Genomic DNA, 24545 nt, shown 5'->3' on the forward strand with positions numbered 1-24545 from the left:
TATAAGACTGTAGTGCTCTCAGAAAAGGCACTGGTTTTAAGTAGGTGTTAAGTGTGCATATTCTGCGCTTTCTATCAATAACTTTACACACGTAACGGAACTGAACAAAGCGCTGCTTGGTAAAATAGTGCGTTCCTCTGATTGATTAAAAAGCCGAATTCATGAAATCCGTGCGCTGCTGATTCGCTATGCAGCGATATCCTCTATTAGCACTTTACTTGTGTCGCAGGAACTGCGGGAGTGATGAAGTTGTGATGGAGCAGTGATTAAGTAGTAATGAAGTAGTAGTGATGGAGCGCAGCATTAATACCGACAAATGATTTCAATCATTACAATGAATGAAAGATAACATTCTGCTTGCTAACTAGTGGAAAGATTAGAGTATGGTTAGAGCTGCCTATAGTCTTTTTTGTTTTTATTTCTCTTTAAATGTAGTATATGAATAATAGTGTACATCCTCAGAAACACATCTTTGACACAGGGTGGCATATCAGAACTAAAGGAACAAGCTACCCACCTTCTTCTACATACATATGTTTCCAGAAGGCCACTTCTAGAACAAAGTGTTTCTCTCCATTCCACTGAGACCTCATAGATCATTTTGCGTTGCCTGATGGCTGTGAAATCACCAAGTCACACATGTGATCTCTGAATGAGATTCAGCATTCTTCACTCCCATCCTCTTCACTACGTAGATCATCTACACACATCTGTATAACAAGTGCATTCCCTATCTGATTCTTTCAAATAGGATAAGAGCTTCACAATACAACGTACGATAACGGAGTGTGCCGTTTATATGACCACTTGAAAACCCTGATAACTGTCAAAATCAGATACGATCAGATCACCGTAAACCCGCTCACTGACTAGACGCCTGGAGGGTGATAAAGAAGAGAGTTTGGAGGAGAATCGTGTTCGCTCTACCAGACCTCTTGTCCTATTCATCCTCCATAACTCCTAAATGCGCTTTAAAAAAAAAGAAACGAAAGGGTAAAAAAAAAAAAGAGAGGGAGGACGAGTTGAGAAATAAAATCCGATCGCTTGAATATGTGCGGTTGTGCTCGTAGAACGTCACATCAACGCAGGAACCGAATGGGAGAAAACTAATGAAGTGCAATCGGAAATTCTGCTGCATCCAGTGTTTCAGTGGAGTGAAATATTCCTCGCTCTGGGTGTAATGGAGAAAAAGAGGAAGCTAATAGGGTCATCCTTAGCTAACGTCTGAAAATGTGCTGCAGTGTTCAATTTTCATGGTGCGCATTCAATTTTTTAGAGCCATCTCACCCATCAAATCCGTACAGAAAATGACTTGCGCGAGGCGACATTTCATTTCGGGTTTCGCGCCGCCTTGCCTCCCTCAGAGGCAATGGCCCGGTGGGCTTGCTCTTCCAATCTGCTTCCTCTCATCTCATTGGAACCGAGAGAACCTCTCTAATCTCAGACCTCGCTCTCATTACTTCGTGCTTTCCTAGCCTGCTATCCTTGCCAATGGTAAATCTCTTGAGATGCTCCAGGCAATGTTACTTCCTCCCCCTGAAGCATATTACACAGAATACACTCCAGCATCGTTTGTGATAATGTTTTTCAAGTAGGGGAAAAATGACCCTGCGCCCTTTATGAGTAATGTTTTGGTGCACCGCATCACTGATACAGGGTTTGTATATATATTTCGCAGGATCACAGGCCAGCAAGACCAGTGGATGAAATAAAACCCGAAACAAACACATTGCATTGGTGGGCCTCATGCTGTTATGTAATATTGCAAACCGGGAATACAATCAGAGAGCAGGGGCATGTTTAGGAGATATCCCTGTTTTTTTTTTTTGTTCGGCAGCCAAATTATCTTAAAATAAATAAATAAAAACAGCAAGCATTACATTTTCTGATGTGGTGTTCAGCCTGTTTCATGAGTCTCTTGACAGGATGTTGATCGTCTGTAGGGGTGTTTTTTTTTTTTGGCTGTTTGTCTAAAATAAATTACCAGCGTTTACTCGTGTGTCAGTCTCCAAACAATGTTTACACGATCCAATTACTCTCTTCTCTATGATATAATACATTTGGCAGGTCTGGTTTTTAATTAGACATTTTGTTCAATCTTTTCTAATTGGCGCCCCTTATACCGTGTCACCGATATGACGATTTGGAAAGTTGAATTCAATTAGTAATGATTAGGGAATTCTCACCAACCTGGCATCCCTTCAAATCAGAAGCAACTGTATATTGTGACACAATGGTATTTATTTATTGCGTAGACATTTTCCCCTCTTTACACTGCAATTTGGTAGCCTGAAAATTCCGACTCGTGATCTCCGCTATAGCTACCAGGCGGAGATGAACGAAAGCTAACGCATGCCTCCTTTGGGAAAAATGAAGCCAGGCATCCTGCTCATGTTTGGACAACCCTGAGTGGCCTAACACAGCGCTTTCCTCCATGTGTGTTCCATTGCTCTACCAACCCTCTTCTTCATACTCGAGCTCCCAGATGGCCTCAATTACAGGCAATAGTACATATGGAGTAGTAATCAAAGCTATTAGCTGTGGAATGAGTTTAAATGTCCTGCACAGGTTTATAATGTTACACACGCAGGTCTGTGGGGATTTGATCCATCCCCTACAGTGCTCAGGCTGTGTCGAATACACGAATACCTGCTGCCAAAAGATTCAAATAAAACACAATTCAAACATTCTATTATTCATAAACTATGTAACTAAGTATGCATTATTAATAGCACCAGGCTCGGACCGAAACCGAAAATTTTATATCTGCAGTGTTTTTTTATTATTATTATTATTTAAAAATGCAGACAGAAATTAAGGATGCAGGGCCGTCTGCGATGCCCAGTGTGCTGGACGCCATGGCGACAGCGACAGCGGTCACCAGAGAGACGCCCCATCAGCCCTTGATTAAATAAAGGGCCCTAATACATTCACAAGTGTTTGTTAAAACGCCATCATGTGACACGGATTTAGTTTGCGTCCGAGTGTGATGCATTTAGGAAAGAGGCCCCTTTTATTAGATTTTTGGAGCAAGATTTGAACGCGGAACACAGATTAATTGCATTACGGAAGGGATGATCATTGATCTGCTTCCTGACATGCACTTAGTCTGGTGAGTTGCCATTTCATATCAAAAAGAGATTGCTGGAGAAGGCTAAGTGCTTCTGCATCCTTATTCTCTTTGGGAAATCAGAACGGGAAAAAAAGAGAGAGAGAGAGAGAGAGAGAGAGAGAGAGAGAGAGAGAGAGAGAGAGAGAGAGAGAGAGAGAGAGAGAGAGAGAGAGAGAGAGAGAGAGAGAGAGAGAGAGAGAGAGAGAGAGAGAGAGAGAGAGAGATATGGATGGGGTGTTCTCAGCATTAAAGAGGTGCCCATGTAGGTTTGTACACACAAATACATGAGTGTGTGCTTATTGGTAAGAGGTAAACACATGGTGCAGCAGAGACACTGATCATACACTGACAGCACAGATCCCCGCTCTTTTTAATCAATATGTTTTTGTCCTCGAAAGACAACATGCCCCCACACACACACACACACACACACACATACACACACACACACACACACACACACACACACACACGGAGCAACAATAAATGTTCGTTACTGCCCCTGTGTGTTTTACCCTCTTACCTAATTTCTATAAAGCCAGGTTTTATAGCTGTTACTGCTCTGATTCACACTACAGCTAGTGTCTGTGTTGAAGAATTATTGGCACCCTTCCTCCAAATCAGCATTTCAATGTGCCATTTAAACCTTGGCCCTGAAGTAAGAATGATCTGTGTAACGTTTATTTTGTTACATTTAATTCTGCTCATAATGCTGTAGAGCCAATGAGTGAGTCTGGTTTTTTTTTTTCTCTTGCTCCGTTTCTTACCCAGGTCCATGCTTTTGGAAGATTTGATCTGATGATGCTCCGTCATACCCTGAGGATGTTGAGAGGTCAGAGAGCTTTCAGCTGGGCATGGGCCCGAATCCCACTCCAAACTGACAAACACACACAAACGAAACAGAAATGCGTGACACAAACGTCTCAATATGTGAAGCAAAAGCAAAACGGTTGAAGAAGGGAGTCCGCTAAATGTCGCAAATGTAAATGTCTTTTTTTTTGTATATTGTATTAATTTCTAAAAGCAAAAGTGTACTAAATAGTACTCATCGTTTGTACCATTTACATATTTCCTTCACTTGTTTTAACTGGAAAGGTGGCTGTACCATTAAACAATAATTAAAATATAGAAAAAAGAAAAGTATATTTGATCACTAAATAAAATTACCTCTGATGTGGCTGATGGTTCAAGCCTCCACTCAGATCTCCGTTCTGCCTATAAGGACTGAACCCTATCTCGTCACTGTAACCCCCATTTAAAACTGTAAAAGAAAAAAAAAGAAAGAAAAAGAGAGTAAAAGAGAAAGAAGAAAAAAAATAACATCATTAGAGACGTTCACCGAGCTGTCTGAGGGACATTATGCGGTTTAATTTGAGCACTGGCTGCTGGGGTCAGAGTCGGAGCGGTGAGAGGTGACTGTGTGGCCGCTGCTCTGAGAGACGCCCAGAGACTGAGCCTATTATCAGCTGTAACATGGTGCAATCGCCACTCACGTTTTAATGATCACTCACGCTTAGGGTAATGGCAGCGGTGCAGAGGATGACGTGGATTTCTTACCTCCCAGTAAACGTAGTTAAAATGGTGTGTGTGCGCGAGTGTGTAGGTCTGTCTAACAATGTGTTTAGCAAACCTGCATAGGGGACAACGACAGACATGGTGAGGGAAACAATAAATAAGAGAATGAACAGAGGGAGCAAATGACAGTACAAAGAGAGAGATATCCAGACTGAAGGCTCAGCTTGAGTCCTATTTGCCTAAACTGATTATGTCCAACTGCTCCGCTCTCCCCGGCAACAGGGAAGTTTAACACCTCCTGGCCTTTCCCTTACTAGACAAAGAGACACCATTCAGCATAATCCGTTTTGTTTGTTTGCGTAGGTGTCTCAATTTCACCCGTGGCCACAGCGTGATCTGAGTGAGATTTAAACCAATTTGTGACTGCCGTGATTAAAGCTCATAAAAAATGAACAGTGTAGAGCTCGATTCATAGCAGGGGGCCTTTGTCTGGAGTTCAACGACATGAAAATCACAACAAATGCCTCGGATTCGCAGACGCTTAGCACGCCGTCTACATTAACTTAAACAATGATGTGAGAAATCGACATTTCAGAAGTGCAAACAGCTACGATCCAGCAAATCTCTATGAAATGCACATTCTGTTATGTTCTAGAGCTTTTTGTCTCGTAAAAACAATGACAAAAATGTCTTATTTTAATTAGAGTCTATAATATACTCATTGAACACTCCTCTTTTTCTGCTACTCCTGAGCTACTGCTGTTTTGGGTTTTTTGTTTTTTGAAAGACAAGCCCTCAGACTGGGAGGTATGGCGTACTCACTCTCCTTTCAATCACTACAAGTCAAATCATGAGCATCTACAAGCTACACACAGTAAGGAAGAGTGTGGTTGGCTCATTTGAAGCATGTGTTCGCCTTCAGCCTCACCTATTGGCAGCTTTCATATGATAAGTCTTAGCTGGCTGGTGGATGGGATTTGGCAGCTGACCAATTTAGGGAACAAATCGGGCAGTTCTAATAAGGAGTGGTTAATCACATACATAAGCACACTCCTGTCAATTAGAAATGGAAAAAAAAAAAAAACCCTTCTAAATGACTGCTTCATCATGCAAACACACCTAAATATCTATTCAAACTCATATCTAATTGATCTTCTATCTAATCTACTTTCTATGAATGCCTTATATATAGTAAATAGAGGAATAACAGTTGACAAGTTGCCGTCTGATTGTTCTGATGAATGTAAACAATGTTGCTGGAATCGTAAGCGCAGCGCTAATTCAAAAAAGGAATCGTGTCATAGCACTGAATGTAAACGGTAACAGGGAAAGAAAATGTGAAGACTCGTCCTATACTTATCCAATTTGTGTCCAATCCAAACACTCTTGAATACATTTGTCCTAGCTCTGACGAGGCAAAAAAAAACCCTGCAGCTGTGTCTTTACTGTCTCTACAGGAGCAACCAGCTAGCATCAATCTTGGGTCAGGGAGCTGTGGTTATGGAACTTCTTGCATGTGTCTCAATGTCTCTGTGCTCATTTTCCCATGTGTGAATCAGACAGAAAAACCTAAGAAAAGCGGGTACAAAAAGTCCAGTGCATGTCTGAGGCCTGCTGGCCAGAACAATATGCTCAAGGAGTCAGATTGTATGATTGGGACTTTTTTTTGGAAAACAAAGCATTCCATCTAAATACACAAACTGTGGACTGCGGGAATGAAGCTTGTGTTCGATGTGGTGTTTGTAGCCGGGAAAGTGAGCTGCTTTCTGTCTCGGTGACGGAGTAGCTGTGCTTTGGCACCATGGGGCTTGAAATCGCTCCTGACAAACGAACAGATCAGGCAGCTCCGCACAGGCCAACCAGTCATCATTACTCATGATCCCGCACAGCGATGACTGTTTATTAGTATTAGCACATCTCTCATCTGTTTGTGTGGCAGAGGGTGAGGGTGATTCATCAGCCACACGCACACACTCGTACACACTCAAACAGAACTTTCAATAAAGATGAACTGATGTTAAAGTGAGCGAAACCGAGGGTCTCTTCAAACCACTCTGTATTCCGAACACTCGTGACGGCGCACTCGGCACAAACAGATATTTATCAGCCCAAATGTGAAATAGCACGACTAGAATAAGACGTTTCCGCTGAAAATGATGGATCAATGGCTCTTTGAGCTGGAGCAGGGTTATTAATCCTAAACTACACAAACCTTTAGCAAAGCAGAAGCACTGGAAACACTCCTTATCGAGACTATTCCTATTCCTATTTTAAACTGTGCATAGATTTACTAAGGGGAGGGCTCTGTGCAGCTCAGGTGTGTGAGATGTGACGAAGGATGAAATACACATCACCACTTTTATCTAGATTGGCGCATCTAGATTTTATCATCAGGAGCCAGAAAAAAAGAAATAAATACTTTAGGGCTGGAATTAATTGTGGCAAATATCAGTAATAAAACACATTTTTTTTTTTTTTACACCAATACATTGGAACATTAAACTGACATATTAAGCAAAATAACTGGAAAAAAACACACATGCAACACATGCATATGTTTCTCTCATTAATAATATAGAAAACATTTCAACCATGTTGTTATTGTTTTGTCCTAAGACAACATTTACACCAAATTATACAAAATGTATTTGCCGATTTACACCACAGTGATACTGGAATTTGCTGATTCATTTTCTGGAACGATTCCATCTGTAACATTACTTGTAGATTTGTTATAGTTGTATAGTAGTATAATGGTACTACATTTTCCTCAAACTGCAGACTCTTCCAGACGGAGGAGTTGCTTTTTCTCGTTAACGTGACAAGCGATGTTTTGTTGTCGCATTAAATTCAAGAGGGAGAGGGGAAAAAGAGAAGAGCTGGTGGGGGAACAACTGTTTATTGCTGCTATAATATAAGTGAGAACAGAAGTTCTTTGGCAGATTGTCCTACTCATGTGGATAGTGAGAATAAAACACTTGATGTTACGAAAAAACACCTTATTACTATATATGTATGTTTGGACCACATTAAACTTCAATGCTTGAAAGAGTCTAAAACGTGGGTCCTTGTGCCCACTCGTATACTGACTTCCAGTTGTGAGCTCATCTCCCAGGGATGCTCAGTCTACTGGGAGCCATCGTGCATAAACATATACACATACACACTCATTAATTTTCATTTACATCTCACGCAGCTGTGTGTAATTGTCGCTGCGCACACTGCATTAGCTCGCGGTGCTGAACCCTGCAGAACGGAACCCTTGGCGTTCTTTTGAACTGAAAGTTACGCGGTTGACTTGTTTGTTATTCTACGTGTTTAGCAGGCCGCATTATTGAAGCGCGCTTCAGCACGCGGCCTAGATGAAGAAAAAAAAAAATACATAAAAAAAAAAAAATCACGACATTAACATAACGATCGCAAGGTCAGGAGATGGAAATGCGAAACAAGCACATGAAGTAAACACAGCACAAAAAGAATAGAAACGAGCTGCCGTTTATTTATTTATTTGTTTTTGTTGGTTTAGTTTTTTGCTTTAGTCATGAGGAGGTCGTACCTTACATTATTCCCAGCTGGCTCGTAGGCAGAAAGAGAAAGAGAGAATAGTTGCAGAAAAAAATGTAAAAATCATAGTTATGAAATGTGAAAATCAGCAGTAATACATAAGCAATAGGCAGAAAAGTGGGGCTGTGAAAAGCCAGAGAGCGACGTGGGAGAAATTGCAGCGCTTGTAACGCTGCTCGGTTGCGCTGTTCTACAAGTCTAAATGAGAAATGAGGTAAAGTGTATGTGTACGCAGAAGCCGAGGGTGCACGCACGCACAATTTTCGGATACACAACAGTGCAGCGGCCCCTTTGAACCCTGCTTGGGGTGCAGCTGAAATCCTAGAGGAGGATTACTTCTCTTTTATGTTCAGCTGAGGGGATGGCTCATGCGACAGGCTACACACATCCCTATTTTACATGAAAAGAATTGCAAATGCGCTCCGAATTCCCGGCTTTTTCAACACGCTGCCGAGGCTGTCGAGGCATAGGGGAGATAAAGAGGAGGCAAACGAACGTCTATGACACACTTACAGTGTTGGGCTCCACATTATACATCCCCAATAACGCAGAATACGCCAAGACATCTTGTGATGCGGCTACTTTAAATCCAGACGCTTTTTTAGTAAGCTGAGTACCTGTGTCTGTTTCCCATTTCATAATGAATTTGTACTTAATCGAGGTGGAACACATTCCAATTTGGCAAATGATCAAAACAGTGGGGTCTTCAGGCAAAAAATAAATAGTGGAACTGCGTCTTAGGGTTTCAAAATAGAATTCAAATAAGTGAAACCTGAATAAGTCGTCACAATAATAATAATAATAATAATAATAAAGATGGTTGAGATGTTGCTGGCTTACTCTCCAAGATCATGAGCTCATTGACACATGTAAGAGCTACTGTGCTAGAATATTAGCCTAATGTCTAATGTGTGCAATATAGTAAGTGTAAAAACAAATACAGTAAAATATATTTTTGTTGTGTTTTTTTAAATCCATGTAGCTAAAGCCAATTTAATCCAAAAACAAAGTCAGTTTCTCAATGGAGGGAGTGCAGGATTGAATATGTGGAAATGTTATTAGGCCTTAGAGAATGTAAGTGCTACCAGATGATGAATATTTTATTTTTGATACACATGTGCACTGAAATGTCTCCTGTATTGAATGAAACAAAACATAGCATCAGAGTTTTATCTCCATTGATTCTCGCTGCTCTTCCCTGTCCAGGTTCAGTTCTCTTGATAACCTCAGAAGAAAGCTACGTTTCTGAAGGGCATTTGGTTTCGGTACCAAACAACCAAATGTATGAGTATTAATGCTATCGTATACGGCCTTATTTCACAATAACACTAAAGTCAGAAAACTAAACTTAATAAAAATAAAAAAAAATACAAAAATACAAAAAATTGAATGCATATTATCATCATCATCACTATTATTATTTTTTAATTATTATTATTATTATTATTATTGCAGGCTGACAAAGGTTAGAAAACAAAAATTAATTAACAAATTTTACATTTTAGATGAATATTTTTGCTTTAATATATAAACACAATATAACCAGCCAAAGAAACAGTTTTGAACTATTTTAAAACTGCATTCATACGGCATAATGTGGCATGTGTTAATATGTTTCACTTTAGGAACAGAACTAAATACCGCATGTAAAGAATGACATTCAATGAATTACATACAAAATGTTGAGAACTGCACCAGCCCTGTGTGTCAGAAAGCTCAACAGCATAACGTGTAAATGAAAAGTGCTTGCAATCACCATAGAAATCATATTTAACTACAAAATACTGGCAATAGTTTGAATGAATTCGAATTGAAATTTTCATTTGTGTCAAGTCCCTCACAGCTTTATTTGTCACATGACAGACAGCGCCGGCTCTTTGACTCACCCACAGATCGTTCAAAGATGTTGTTCATCACCGTATGGGGCTGCGCAGGGCTCTCTGATTGGCTGAAGAGTGCAGCCTGGCCCACGCAGCTATCGAAGGATCGATTGAGGATTCTCCGGGAGTCCGGGTACTCCTGTAAAATGGAGGAGAGAGCGTGAGCTAAAACTGTATAAGCTTTTATTCATTTAACAATAACACAATGGAAAAGAGAAGTGGTCTTGAGGTTTCAGGGTCGAATTTTGGCAAGAAAAATATCATTCTTGGACTCTGATATGATATCAATTCGGAGAAAAAATTTAAAAGCCACAATTCTCATCAGATGTCCCATCCAAAGGCTTCTTAAATAAATTTAAAAAAAAAGATGAAGCAAGCATCCGGCAACTGTGGTTTAAAAAAATAAACATAATGCAAACGACTGACACAGAAATATACACTTAGAAGCTGTGTTTAATGAACGTCTGGTGTGAGCAGAGGAACTGATCCGTCAAATCAATTCCGTTTATTTATAAAGCACAGAATTAAATAGATTGCAAATACAAAAGTGAGCACTGTAAGTTTATCCCTGTTGGCAGCGTTGGAAAGGAAGGAATGAAATGCAATTTGTTACTGTATTTCAGTAGCTTTTCCGTGTATATTTGACTTTTTATCAGCTCCATTCTGCCAAATCGGTCGTAACTCAACACCAACATACAGTTCAGCATCAGTTCAACAGCAAGCAGAACATTTAGAGGGGAAAAAATAATGGAAGAAACTCCCGACAGCACCTGTTGACGCATTTGCGTGATTGTTTTTGAAGTCGTTAAAATGAAGGTTCATGATGATTTTAATAAATAATCAATCCGTGGCTCATTAAGATTTGCAAAGTGTCTTGTCACGAAAAATGATAATAGGAACATTAGAGCCATAATAAATTATAGTAGTTTGAATTCTTAAGTACATTTGAAAGCTAATACTTTTGTACTTTTACTCAAGTGAAAGTTTAAAAGAGACACACTTACTGGAGTCATATTTCAACTACTGTATCTCTATCTTTTACTCAACTACATGGGGTTTGTGTATTTCGTCCACCGCTGCTGATGAGCAAGTCAGTGGCCACAGTGGCAATGGAAAATCCTCCCGCTATGATATGAGCAAGAGGTTTCTTGAGAGGAACCAGACTCAAAAGGGAACTCGTTCTCATCTAGGTGGCACCAAAAGTCCATTTAATTATAGCAGGTGATTTCCAAATTAAGCTCCAAAAGTTTCCCCTTCTTCCAGTTAGTTACATTAAGGTAAGTACCAAAGATTTAATTTTCCTGTTTTCATCTATGTGACTGGCAGAGCACATCTCACACACAGCTAGTGAAGTCTGATTGCGGCTCTGGAGAAAAATATGGTTTAACATTTACCTAGATGAAGGTCAGGCACAAAAATAAAACAATAAAATGATAAAAAAAAAAAACACCCAAGTATAAATTCTGTATAACAATCCCTTGCTATTCTATAGCAAACTATGATTCATCAGGTTCTAAGAACGGCATTTTCATTTTCTGAGCGAGGCGGAAAGGCTACAACATACAGAAATCAAGTCCATGGGGAGGCTCAGCGTGAATAGGGAGATGGGGATGAAAAAAGAAAGCCAGCGCCAGCCCTGAAATGAGATTACAGCAAAGAATCGATGGGGGATCCTGATACAGCGTCCATGCTTTTTATTTATTTATTTATTTATATTCTTAGAAAACAAGTCAGGAAATGCAGGCGCATCGGTCGGGCAATAACCTGTGAGAGTGGATTTAATTGCATTACACAAAAAAAAAAAGAAATGGTCATACAAACAATAGTGCACAGTAAATCAGACCAGCATTTGAAATGCCAAGGGGTGAAGACAAGAAAATAAAATGTGCTGCTGCTGTTACAGTGCTACAAGAGCCAAAGATCACAAAGATCAGAGAAGCTTAAGACTTGCAAAGCTACCAGAAATGACAGACGGAATGTGTAGCCATGGGCTGAGACAGCAAAAAAAAAAAAAAACTCAGGAAATTTTTATGCAAAATTAGTGTGCTCGTCAAAATGTTTTTTTTTTTTTTTAGCTCTGCCAATGTGCTGCACTCGGACCGAGTACAGGAGAGCGGGTAAAAAAAAAAAAAAAAAAAAAAAGGATGAGTCGTTATTTCTTTGGAGGATAACAGTCTAGATATGAAAAGAAAAGAAAAAGAAAAAAAATTAAATAAGTACATTCAGTCTGCGTATGTATCCTTCCTAACTGAATGAGCATAGAGACAGAGACAGGGAGGGAACCATCAAGGAAAAGAGTTTCACTTCCTTTACTGAAAGACAAGCAAGAAAACAGGATGAGAAAAGGGAGAAAGAATGAAAGACAACTGAGTGTTTGTACGTCCCTGTGAGTGCGTTTTAGTACTGTGGTTGTCAAGACAGTGAATGAACAGTATTCTGGTACAGTTCCCATGGCCTATGCCTCCCTCTGTGTGTGTGTGTGTGTGTGTGTGTGTGTGTGTGTGTGTGTGTGTGTGTGTGTGTGTGTGTGCGCGCTCTCAGCTCCAGGATCCAGCAGTACAAGCCACAACAGTCTCCAATTCTGTCTTAATCAGCACAACAAAAGGCACATTTCCTCCTGCTGTGTAAAACAGAACCATGCTGGCAGGTCCACTCACCCCCCTGCAGCACTGGCACACATTGGGCAGCTCTGCCCTCTGACTAGGGGGAGTGTTCGGGCTTCCAGCTCCTCCCTGGACCATTCCCCATTATTAGTGCCTGCACACTAATGAGATTATCACAGGTATTTAGATGGTGCTGCTGAAAAGGATGTGATTAGATCTGGTTGCTGCTTCAAAGCTTTGAGTCTGAGGAGAAGACGGTAGGGGAAAAAAAAATTCTGCTATTGCGTATTGTAACTTGGGTGCTCTCTATGGTTCTTTCTTCGCAATTTATTTTTCTCTTTCTCCTCACAGTTACTTTACAGTGGGAGAAGGAATTGCAAAACTCTGGAAAGTGTTACTCTGAGGCCTGTTTGAAAAAAGCTCTTACTGTATAATTAGTGAAGTCACAAAATAGACAAAAAATTGTTGTGGTGGACGGAATGGCACTCGGGAGAGAACATGCAGATCCATTTTCAATGATGGCTCTCTCGGATGGATTTCCAGTGCCTAGGATCGAGACACAATCTACAAATCCATATACCGATTCCTACGGTCATTGTTTTATAGTGACCGGTGTGTCAGGGTGAATCTGGAAACTCTTCTGAAAGTGTGGACACGGCCTGGATGTCTCTCTCTCTCACACACACACTTTGGAAAGTGTCACTGCAAATTAATCAGTTCTTCTGACTGCATCCTTTGATCATAAGGTCTTTTGCATGATGACTCCACCCATATCCACAGGGCACAGGAGCTCACTGAACAATCTGATGACGATTCAATCAGTTTAAAACATACACTATGTCTTTACAATCACCACCAAATACAACACCATCATCAGAATGGTGGTAAAGAGCAATGTTCATCCCTCTTACGCAGTTGAAGAGAAGTGTAGTATCTGTGGCAAGCTGCACTGAAGCTGTTCTGGTAGCTTGTACAGGTGCAACATCCTGCTTGGATTTTCAATAGAGCTCGGATTCAGGAAGGAAACCACAGGCACCTTATTATTTCATTCAGTAAAAGTTGCAAGAGTAAAAAAAGATGATGGAATTGTGCTTCGATGGCTCATAGAGACTCGTGAAAGCTCAACAGATCACCTGTGTGAGGGTGAATTTCAGTCCCAGGTAATACTGGTAACACAAGTGGCATTAAGTGCTATTGGTTTGTGGTCACCGGGTCACATGGGCATGGATTTTATGAGCTGCAATAAAAAAAATAAATAAAAAGTGTCACATTATTGCACATTGTACACTACTCGTTTAAATGATTTTATTTAGCCGTTTTCTTTCACAATTGTTTACGAGAGATGAGTTATAAATAAAACCATTTGGGCATCCTATACTCTACTGATTACTTTTGGTCAGTAATGATCTTAAAACTGCAGGCAGAACTCATAGTCTACATGATGCAACACCATGACATAGCAGTACTGTGGTGCACACACACACACACACACACACACACACACACACACAGCTGCCTGTGCCCACATCCGTTCAATACACAGGAGACCAACAACATCCCATCAGCTCCAGCTCCTTTGTCCTCCGTTACACCCGAATCAACACCAGGACTGCTCTTTCACAGCCCATAGAGCATTAATTTTTAGGAAGAGTCCCAGCTTCGAACAGAGGGTCTGCAGTAAGACTCACTTCTTTGGCCACAGGGGCCGCTTCAGTGTCCAGCCTAATTACACACCATTTAGGAGCAGCTGGAGGCTTAGAGGAGTGTGTAGCCTGGTTGTGATTGTGTGTGTATGCTTGTGTGTCCCGAGACGAGCATATGGTGGCCTCTGAGACAGATGCAGGAGAGGAGGACAGGCTTTAACGCTCAGCTGGAGGTAAATTCCACTCGCTCAGGGGAACTGATGAGGTGAAAGTGGAGGGGTGGCGAGGTGTCTGGTCAAATCACTTTCCTTACTGTCTTGTTGGTTTTAGGAAAATGTACTGCCTTCACGCAGAGGCAGGAATCACATTCCAGTTCATTTAAATAGAAAAAGTAACAGTTTCCTTTAAACTTCTCTTTTGATATATTTGTATTAAATCTGATAAGTTAAGCCTACAAATATTTTCATCAACCCAAAAAACCTGTGGCCGGATGTCAGAAACCGTTCCTGCGTTCGATCACAGAATGACGATAAAATCAACTAAACGTCGTCTGGACTTGGGGTGAACGTTTTTCATGCGAGTGGTGGAATTGGTCACATGACTAGAGTCATTTATTCGAGCACTCGCCTCAAAAGTATGATGTTAGCAAATCAATACTATCTGCGAGGCCTATATACAGAGACAACTACCATGTTTGGGAGATATGGGCCATTATTGATTTTAAAAAGATTGCGCTGCCATATTTATAGCTTCGTCACAGCAGAGTGAATCCTGGGAAAGGCCATGACTGGTACTAAGCGTAGTACATTATCAATATCTGCCTGCTCATGATTATGTGTACTGCACCATTTCTTATTAACTAATATTTTTTGATCACAGGGCTAAACCTTTTCTGACGTGCATCAGTGTTACGCGTCTGTACAAGTCAAATCTCACTGTCATTGGAACCATTTTTTATTAAAAAATTTCAGCTACATGTTGCATGTCCTTCATGATCAACGATGACCAATTCTGGGACTTGCTGTGTGGTCGATGCCACTCTGGTTCGAGCCGTTTTGGTTGGTCTTCCCTGCGTAAGATGCGGCTGCACTATTGGTAGTGGGTTAAACCTTATAAAACCCAAGTGAACGCTCTGAAGTGCTACCGTCATGGGAGTGTGCGAGTGCTGCCGGAGTGACGAAAACCCTATTCCCACTGTGGCCTCAGAGTGAGAACGTGTTAAACTCTGGGCTTAATGGATCAAACAGCACCGCTGGTTGGTATTCATGTGTGGGAGAAGAAGCAGCAACAGAACACAGAGATCGGCAGCAAGGTTCAGTCCGGAGAGAACGATGCAACAGAAAAAAAAAGGAAGCCCAAGCCAGGTTTGCCGCTCTGCACCTTTCAGTATTCATCCCGCTTTTCTAATTCCACTGACACGCAGGACTAACACTCCACTGTCCACCCCAGCCTTATTCAATTCTGCACTCGCACACTTGAGCGTGTGTGTGTGTGTGTGTGTGTGTGTGTGTGTGTGGGGGAATATATGTATACACACACTCAGAACGACAGCTGATAAGCTCACAAAAATGCCTTTGTGCCTCAGTGCAGTGATTCTGCTTTCCCTGGAGGAGTAGCTCTGACCTCAGTCAAGGAGAACCTCGGCACACAGTCAGGAAAATGCACTTCAACTATGAATAATCAACACCTGTGACTGAACTGCTCAATGGACTGGTGTTTCATTGAGAAGCAAGAACAGCATATAAAGACAAAAAGTATAGTTAGATAAAGTGGCTGAGTTAGCAGCACTCGGGACTTACCTGGTTGGAGGGCGATAATGCTCGGAGAACAACAAGCTGGATCATCCCTCTAAGGTTCCCCTCCATGGACATAGACCTGCGCAGTGTCTCCATGGCCTCGTGGTTGGACTTTCCCAAGAGCGTCTCTCCGTTCACGCCAAGCAGCTGGTCGTCGACACGCAAGCGGCCGTCCTGCGCAATCAAGAAAGACAACAACAACACAATAACTGAGCGATGCACAGGTCACGGAAGGTTCCTGCGATTTGGATTACATACATACATGATAACATACATGATATATACAATACATTCTATTGAGGATGTTTTAAACAATCATATCATAACCTGGAAAAGAAAAATGGTATAAGGAGAAGAAAACACTTAAACAGCCGTGTTATTATATGAAAGTAATCATGTTAAAGGAGATTATTGATACCACACTGCTATTTATTTTCCCATATCAGTGCATTCAAACACTGTGATAATGTACAGTATAATGAGATGATATGCATGAGATTCAAATGTAAATCAGTATCATAAATGTGTCTTAGTGCCATAAATTACAATTATGGACAGAGAAAGAGAGAGAGCGAGAGAGAGAGAGAGAGAGAGAGAGAGAGCGAGAGCGAGTCCCAGTCTCACTGACCTATAACCCCAGGTTATTAACTGTGTGTCCTGATGGAGATGTCATGGCTAAATGAGGTGTAGCTGTGTGAATGTGGCTGCTTGGCTGGAGATGGTGAGGATCATTACAGTGGCCTCTGGCTGAGCAGATCTGCCCTCCTGACACCACGGCAAATGAGCTCTTACTGTCAAACAGTCAGAAAAGGAACCGTCCCATCACATGTCCCGTTCTTCTTTCGAGTGACAGCCTTGCTTTGTTTATTTCTTTTTTTAAAACTATCTTACCCTAAAAAAAAGCGTTGATTACGAAACAAAGGAAAGGGTGTGAACTGACCAGTAGCTTGAATGTATATGAGAACTCGCATTCGGAAGTGGACTAGAGCGTAACGCCCCCTGGGTGTGAAAACACAACCCAGCCTGCAGCACGTGGCTCATTAAGCAGAAAAGAAAAAAAAAATACCCAGCGGGACATCAGTACATCCTGAAGAAATATACACCCACAAACAGAACTGGCAAAGCCACAGAGAGCACTAACACTCCTTTACTGGCTTATTGTACAAGTGCACGATGGATGGATGGATGGATGGATGGATAGATGGATGGATGGATGGATGGATGGATGGATGGATGGATGGATGGATGGATGGATGGACCTCTTAGTCAACATTTTTAAATCTTTCACCAGCTAACCAAACCTTCTTGTTAAACTGCAGAAAAAAATGTTAGTTTTGATTCTAATAATGAACAGTTCATGCATGAACCTTCTATAATATGGGATTCATCAGCATAATCCTACCCTTTTTTATTACCAATATTAAACCTGGCCTGCTTTAAGACAATGTCTTCCTTGTGTTTACATGTTCAAGGTTAAACACTTACAGCTGTTCAAAGAAAAAAAAAAAAACAGCTCGATGAATCACATTGGAAAATATGTCAAATGGAATTAAACACTAATCCCAGTCAGGTCCAGACTCAGCCGAGTTACAACGTTCAAAACGCTATACTTTAGGTCAGAACTTTTAAGGCCTTCCTGACAGTTGAGCCCATCATATATTAACCTGTGTAATTGATACATTTAACACAAAATTACGTGAACTGTTCCAGACTTTCTGTGGAAACAGGGCGGTTCAGCCTTCATTAGCAATGCAAGCAAAGCGATTGTAAGGTTTTGTTATTTAAAAGAGGTGTGATGTGATTCAAAAGAGTGCTGTGTGAGCATAATGTTCATTTCACGAGGTTTCCGAGCTGATCTATTTTACTGTACGTTTCCTTACTTCATTGGTCCCATAACAACCAGCAATAAAAGCACATTATTAGTGTTATTAAATTTCATCCATCAATGTTCAAATGGAAATCTTTCATTGTGATGGTACAAAAATGAACATTTTCTCAGTGATCATATTCAGTGGCCTCCTGTAAAGTCAATCACAGTGAGAAAGTTTACTTCATTCACACTGAACTACTGATCACTACTTTCACTATTTCTTTTTACTGAAATAAATGGCTCTTTGTGCTGTATTTTTCTGTATAACTCAGTTAAAAATCATAGCTTCTTTGCAAAGTGTATAAAGTTCAGCCGTTCTGATAACTTTTTTTTTTCCATCTGCTTTGTGATTTTAGTGGCTGCGTCGATAAATCTGCTATTTATGGATGTCTGCTAACTCTTTTCTTTTTCTACCTTCTTCCTCAATCACGAGTCAAGGGAGAAGACACATCCCACCCACAGACTCGGGACACTTCCAGCTAATTAGCATGGGCACAGAGAGTTTTTAATTAGCGTTAATGCGCTGAAGCTAGCCTAGCTCTGCTCTGTAATTACAGCATAGTGTCATCAGGGGCTACATTAGGAACAACAGGCCTTTAAGTACACACACACACACACACACACACACACACACACAGAGAGAGTGAACACCCCTCACTACCTCTGCTTTTCACAGCAGTCTGAATGCTGCCCTGGATGATATGAGAGCTCAGGGAGTGAAAGGGCACCTTTAAAGTTATTAAGTGCTTTGGCATCACTAAAGTGACTCACTGAGAGCCTCCTTCATTTATATACAAAGTAGTTCTCGACTTCATATGTAAACTCTTACACGTGTAAAACCGCAGTCATAGAAACACGCTCACGCGTACACAAACACACACCTCCTCCTTGATAAGAGGATCTAAAAATACCCTGTGATCACATGGACTTAACATAAGGAGGATGATGAGAGAAAAAAAAGTGTGACATTCCCCCTCCTGCCTCGCAGCACATATGGACAAACAGGATGGATTTCAGCAAACTTCTCACAAGGAGCCTTTAGTAGTAATCGAGGAGCTAATCAAAGACTACACACTAATGATCAATACGTCGATACTTTTCAATTAGGAATTATTAACGGATATCAGCCTTGATTTAAAATATGTTCATTTTAATATAACAACATTATATGAAATAATAAGTAATAATCAACATTATCTATGACTTTACTATTCAACTTCCCGAGTGAACAAAACATTGTGTTTTTTTTTAAACGTTTATAGACCAAATTCCCAATTCATATTCTGGAACATCTGTTGGACACATCGGCTCCTGCGATCACTTACATTACTGCAGCTATAAACAGTCACTCCCTCACCATCATACCTGAAGTGTTACTGAAAAGTGTGAACCCCTCTGTCCTGAAAACTCTCCTGTGTCTGCAAATGTGCCATCTTTCAAACCATTCTTCAATAAATGTTAAATAAAAAGCAAAGGAAAAAAAAGCAATAACCCCAGCATAAGAAATACTACTCAGGTTTATTGATCAAAGTGTTATAAATACTTTGTTAAATAACCAATTAAAATGATTGCATCAATGCACACATTTTGATTACAATCACTACTGTCAAAGCTGCTGATATAAAAAATCAACACCTACCAGAGTGCCATTTACTGTATATGGCTACATATGTAACCTATATGTGTGTAACTATCTATATGCAATAGCCCATACCTGTTCTCGTTTATTCTAACCATAACCACACAGTGACTGCAGAAAATAGTTTAATTCAGTCACAGTTTGAGAAAACAATAGGCACTTGGCTTTTAGTATTTTCCACTGTCAGGACTATGCTGCCACACAAAATAGAATGTTTTCCTATATAAACATTTTAGCCCTAATAATTCACAATAGCAAAGAAACAACCACAAAAAAGAAATCTCTCTCTCTCACACACACACACCTTCTCCAACAGAGTGTTTGACTAAACGTAATTGCATTCTGAGACCTAGTGAACCAGGATCTGGTTATATTTACTGATAGAGAACTACTATAATTCTCTCTAGAAAAGAAATTGCCAAATACCAGAAACGTAGGTGCAAATTTAGAAGGCAGGAAGGACACAAAAAGAAAACAGAACAACAGTGTGGAACTGACTTTACCCATTTCCAAATATAGTGGGAAAACCTTGCACCAGCGAAGCCATTATTCACTGATATACACAATATGGACAAACTTATAAGGACCTCTGAATTTCCTGGCCATATTTTGTTCTTTACCAAACTGTTATCGAAAAGCTGAAGGCACACAATAATATACAGTGTCTCTGGATTCAGTAGCATGAAATTTTCCCTTCACTTAAACTAGGAGACCAAACCTGCTTCAGCATGGCGATGCCCCTGTGCACAAAGTGAGCTCCAGGAAGAGATGCTTTGCATGGGTTGGAGTGGAAGACATCCTGCTATAGAGCTCTGACCTCAACCCTAATGAGTGAACACCTTTGGGATGAATGTGAAGGCTGACTGCACCCCAGACCTCCTCACCTCACCTACATCAGTCCCTGACTTTACTAAAAACCCTTGTGTCTGAATGAACACAAATATCCACAAGCACACTCCAAATTCTAGTGGAACATCTTCTCAGAAGAGTGGAGGGAATTATAAAAGCAAATTGGGACTGAATGTGGAATGCAATGCTTAAAAAGCACATACTATATATTAATGATCAGGTGTCCGCAAACTTTTGGCAATGGAGTACCAAACACTATTTTGGGTTGCATACACTGCGTTATGGGAATTTAGCATGAGTGATGATCACTAATGCTGTGTAGCCTGTTTACTCTGTCCTATATACTAAGGCCCATGTGCACAAGGCACCCTGCTGCTAGTCTCAGGTCAAATTCAAGGGCCACTAGGGTCAGGGGTCAGGGGAAAATGCCAGCTGCAACTGTTGCCGGTCATTAGGCTATTGAAAGCCTCTACTAAGAGCTCCTGTTTAACCTGAGGGCTCAGAGTTCATCTGTCTTCATTAATGCAGCTGACATGTAGCTATGCTTTTTGGTAGAGGACCAACATTTTATTCATGATCATGGCTGAATGTCACTACAGTCAGATACGAGCTATTTTTACATCTCTAATGATGCGTTAATAAACCGATTGGTTGTTCAGTCAGTGCTGACCCTGACAGATAGACCAAGGTGGGGAAATGATTTAACATTGAGCACATTTGGGCACACATGCTGAAAAACAGTCCAGTAGCCGCAGTACCTTATAAGCAGCTCCGCCATGGATGATTGACTTGATGAAAATGCCCAGGTCTTCACCGGTCTCACGAGACTTGTTGCCTTTGAGGCTGACACCCAGGCCAGCTGAGCCCGAATCATTCAGAGGCACCTCAAACATCAGCTGCTCCTTCCCTTCCTCAGGCTGAGTGGTGCGCACCGGGGCCTCTTTCTGAGAAGGATGGACAGAGCGATAGGTAGAGGGGGGGAGAGAGAAAGAGAAAGACAGGTCATTCCATTTGAACATAAAAGTAGCCTATTTTACCAGAGAATAGCACAACCTTTTCATGCTCTCTTTCTGAAAGGCGGCCTATTCTGAGAGCTCCGGGGTCATTTAGAGCCATAATCCATTCTCCATTATAGAAGCCCCAATGCGCACGGAGCCCTACTGGATTTCCCCCTCCTGTTTTCACTTCTTGTTCTTTTTTTTTTTCATTTTCTCGCCATAATGCTCCCGAAATGACCTGTACATCTTTTTAGAGAAATTTTCTTTCAAAATGAGAGAGGGGGAGAGAAGAAAAAAAAAAAGGAAAATGAAAGTGAGAAAGAGGAGGGAGAAAGAAAAAATCCATTATTCCATGGGCACAGTGAAAACACACTGAATCTTTTGTCACTAGGGAAACAGGCCAGTAATGAGTGAGTGCATGACTGTACTGCACTCGCACTTATTTTCCAAAAAGGAAAGTCGAAAAAGAGAGTGAAAGGAAGGAAAAAGAAAATGGTTCAGGAAACAAACATGTGAAAAGCTTCAATTTAATACATACAGTAACAAATAAAAGAGCTAACATGCATAAGCTGGATATAAAGATAATGAAGTCAGTGAAAGCCCACTGTCTCAGCACTGTGTGTTTCTCGTTACGTCTTGCTGTATTGGCTAAGGGGCTTCTTAATGTCAGACGGAACGTGTCAGTCTAAAGGATAAGATGTGTATATCCAAATTAGAGGCTGCCTTTAAGCAGTCTGAAGATTTGCCAGGAGTAAATATTAGAGGAGGAATAGAGGGATAAGCTGGGCAGTGAAGAACAGCTACAACGAAGAGTGTGTGGGTCAGCAAGGCCTGGTTTATCATTGTTTACTGGGGGATTGTGGGTTTAAAATGTATTAGCTGTACGACGTCTGTCTCTCTCTCTCCGTCATAAGTCCATACAGAGCAGAAACACGGCAGGGGGACACAGGGAGGAGGCTAGTTGTGTGTCATTATGAGGAGAGAAAGAAGGGGAGAGTGAATGAGTGAGAGGGTGAGAGAGACCTTGCAGAATATCTAGTGGACTGGAATGTCCTTAGACCCCAATGTCACAGCCATAAAGCAGTTCACGTTGTTTATGACCTTAAAAAAAAATAAACAGAACAAAAGATTCTTATTGAAGCATGTGTTTCCCTGGGGGCGAGGAATTGAATCAGAGCATATTGTAGCTAAATGTAGCTAAATGTCAGGCTACCTCAAAGTCCACTGTTTCCCACCTGTACCACATGTTTATCAGCTAATGTGTGTGCTGCAACATCTCCCTGCAGTTGGTAAAATCGATCTGTGGTGATACCCAAGTTCCAACAAGAGCTTAGTTTAAACTCAAATATCCCGCCCATGAATAACCAGCTTTCTGGTGAAGTTTGCAAAGATACTCAGAACAAGCAGTCATTCAAACTATTACGCTGAGCAAATGATGGGTATGCCGAACACAGCCGGTGTCTAATCTGTATAGCCAGCATCTGCTCATGTGGTGAGGAGAGCGCCTTAATGAAGAACGAGACACATGGAGTCATCAGCAGGAGCAGATGGATGAGTATATCCATAGGTACAAGAACAAATTACATTCTGAAGGTTTAGTGACGAGCACAGGCACAGCTGTTCGAGACAGGAAATCTCCCTTCTTCGCTTCTCTTTCTTCTGTCCCCTCCCTTTTTTCCTCCCGCTCGCGCCACCGTTCCTGGATGAGCAGAAGCTCCATTTGGTAAAGATTCGGAGACCCCCTGCAGGCTCCCGGTGGACAGTCAGGAAAACTAAGACGTGTCTCGAGGGAGCACCAATGCCAACGGTCTTCCATGGCCTTCATGACTGAGTGGTCTACAATGACCACAGTAAACAAAGACTTTAAAGGCTTCCTCCCAAGACCCCTCAAACACACACACATGCTTACACAATGGCCTTGTGTGGCAGCATGCCACATTTAACTGATGCGTAACGTGTCCAAATAAGGAGGCTATAACTCTAACCACTTTAAACCAGGGCCCTGCGCTGAAAGCATACGATGCGCCACAAGTGAAGAGAAAATGTTTTGTGGCTAGCACATATTTCAGCTCAAATTCATGCCGCGCAGTCCTGCGGTATGGCCGGGGGGATTGGCTTCTCCCGGAATTCACTAGTTGAGAGCCAGGAGGTCCGTTCTGGGGAACCGCAGCAGCTCTGGAGTAAGATTTACTGAGCAAATTTTTCCAATCCAAACATCCAAAATGCAAACTATTACTACCATCACACTGAGAAAAGACTGTCTTTTATTACGTGAAAAATAATAAAATGCTCCGTTCTTGCAATTGGCTTCCATTCAAGAGCAAGTTTCCATGAGTTCCCATCACCGGTCCAAAGCTTTCTGATCGTTTCCTGTTAAACCCCATCATGGCATTCGTCAGCACGCACTCTGAAATCCGAAAGCAACCAAGTAACTATCTGTGGCTGAAAGACATCAAGCAGTCAGGGGGGGAAAAAAACTAAAAGTGTGCATAGAAAATCGACAATATTAGAAACACACTCTTTCGTTTATAAGAACTTGCTATATTATTGAGCTGAACAAATATGGAGGTTATTCCTCACATAACAACCGTGCTGCACATAAAAAGCCAAGGGCACGTCCTCATTTCACACTACGCTGTTAAATGCCCAGATAAGCAAACTTCAGGCTAATCGTTTGGACATTTATACACATGATTCATCTTACTGGTGACTGTGTGTATTTCAAAAACTGCAGATTAAAGCATAACGTGACATTTAATTAAGAAGAGGCTTGAGAAAGGAAGTACGGCGAGTCCAATCACAGCCCATGGAGAGACTGCATTTTATTAAGGCCGCTAATGACCGTTAAACACCTCCAGAAGCATGCACACTTAAAAAGGGGGCTTGGGGCAGGGGGAGGTATTGGGGAGGGGGGGACGCACATGCGAATAATCTTGTATTTGCACTGAGTGCTATGATTTACAGGGCATCATCTAGCATATGATTGGGTATATTCTAGCCTTTTATTTCTCTATCTGCCAGATTCAAGCTATAAATGTGTTTATTACATATAAAAACTGCCATATTTCTACATACC

The 24545-nt window shown here is 41.2% G+C and overlaps 1 protein-coding gene across 2 annotated transcripts in view; it reads right to left on the reverse strand.

The window, feature by feature from the left end:
• The window catches only part of pard3bb (par-3 family cell polarity regulator beta b), a 256037-nt gene that overhangs the window by 107795 nt on the left and 123697 nt on the right, over positions 1–24545 (reverse strand). For both annotated transcript variants that reach the window (XM_046845136.1, XM_046845137.1), the window contains exons 12-16: positions 21230–21415; positions 16117–16287; positions 10078–10210; positions 4280–4373; positions 3880–3989 (exon numbers count right to left, since the gene is read on the reverse strand). In XM_046845136.1, coding sequence (XP_046701092.1) covers positions 3880–3989; positions 4280–4373; positions 10078–10210; positions 16117–16287; positions 21230–21415 — 694 coding nt within the window. The remainder of the gene's footprint in view (positions 1–3879; positions 3990–4279; positions 4374–10077; positions 10211–16116; positions 16288–21229; positions 21416–24545) is intronic.

This window comes from Silurus meridionalis, chromosome 3, assembly GCF_014805685.1.
Source record: "Silurus meridionalis isolate SWU-2019-XX chromosome 3, ASM1480568v1, whole genome shotgun sequence".
Taxonomy (NCBI): Eukaryota; Metazoa; Chordata; class Actinopteri; order Siluriformes; family Siluridae; genus Silurus; species Silurus meridionalis.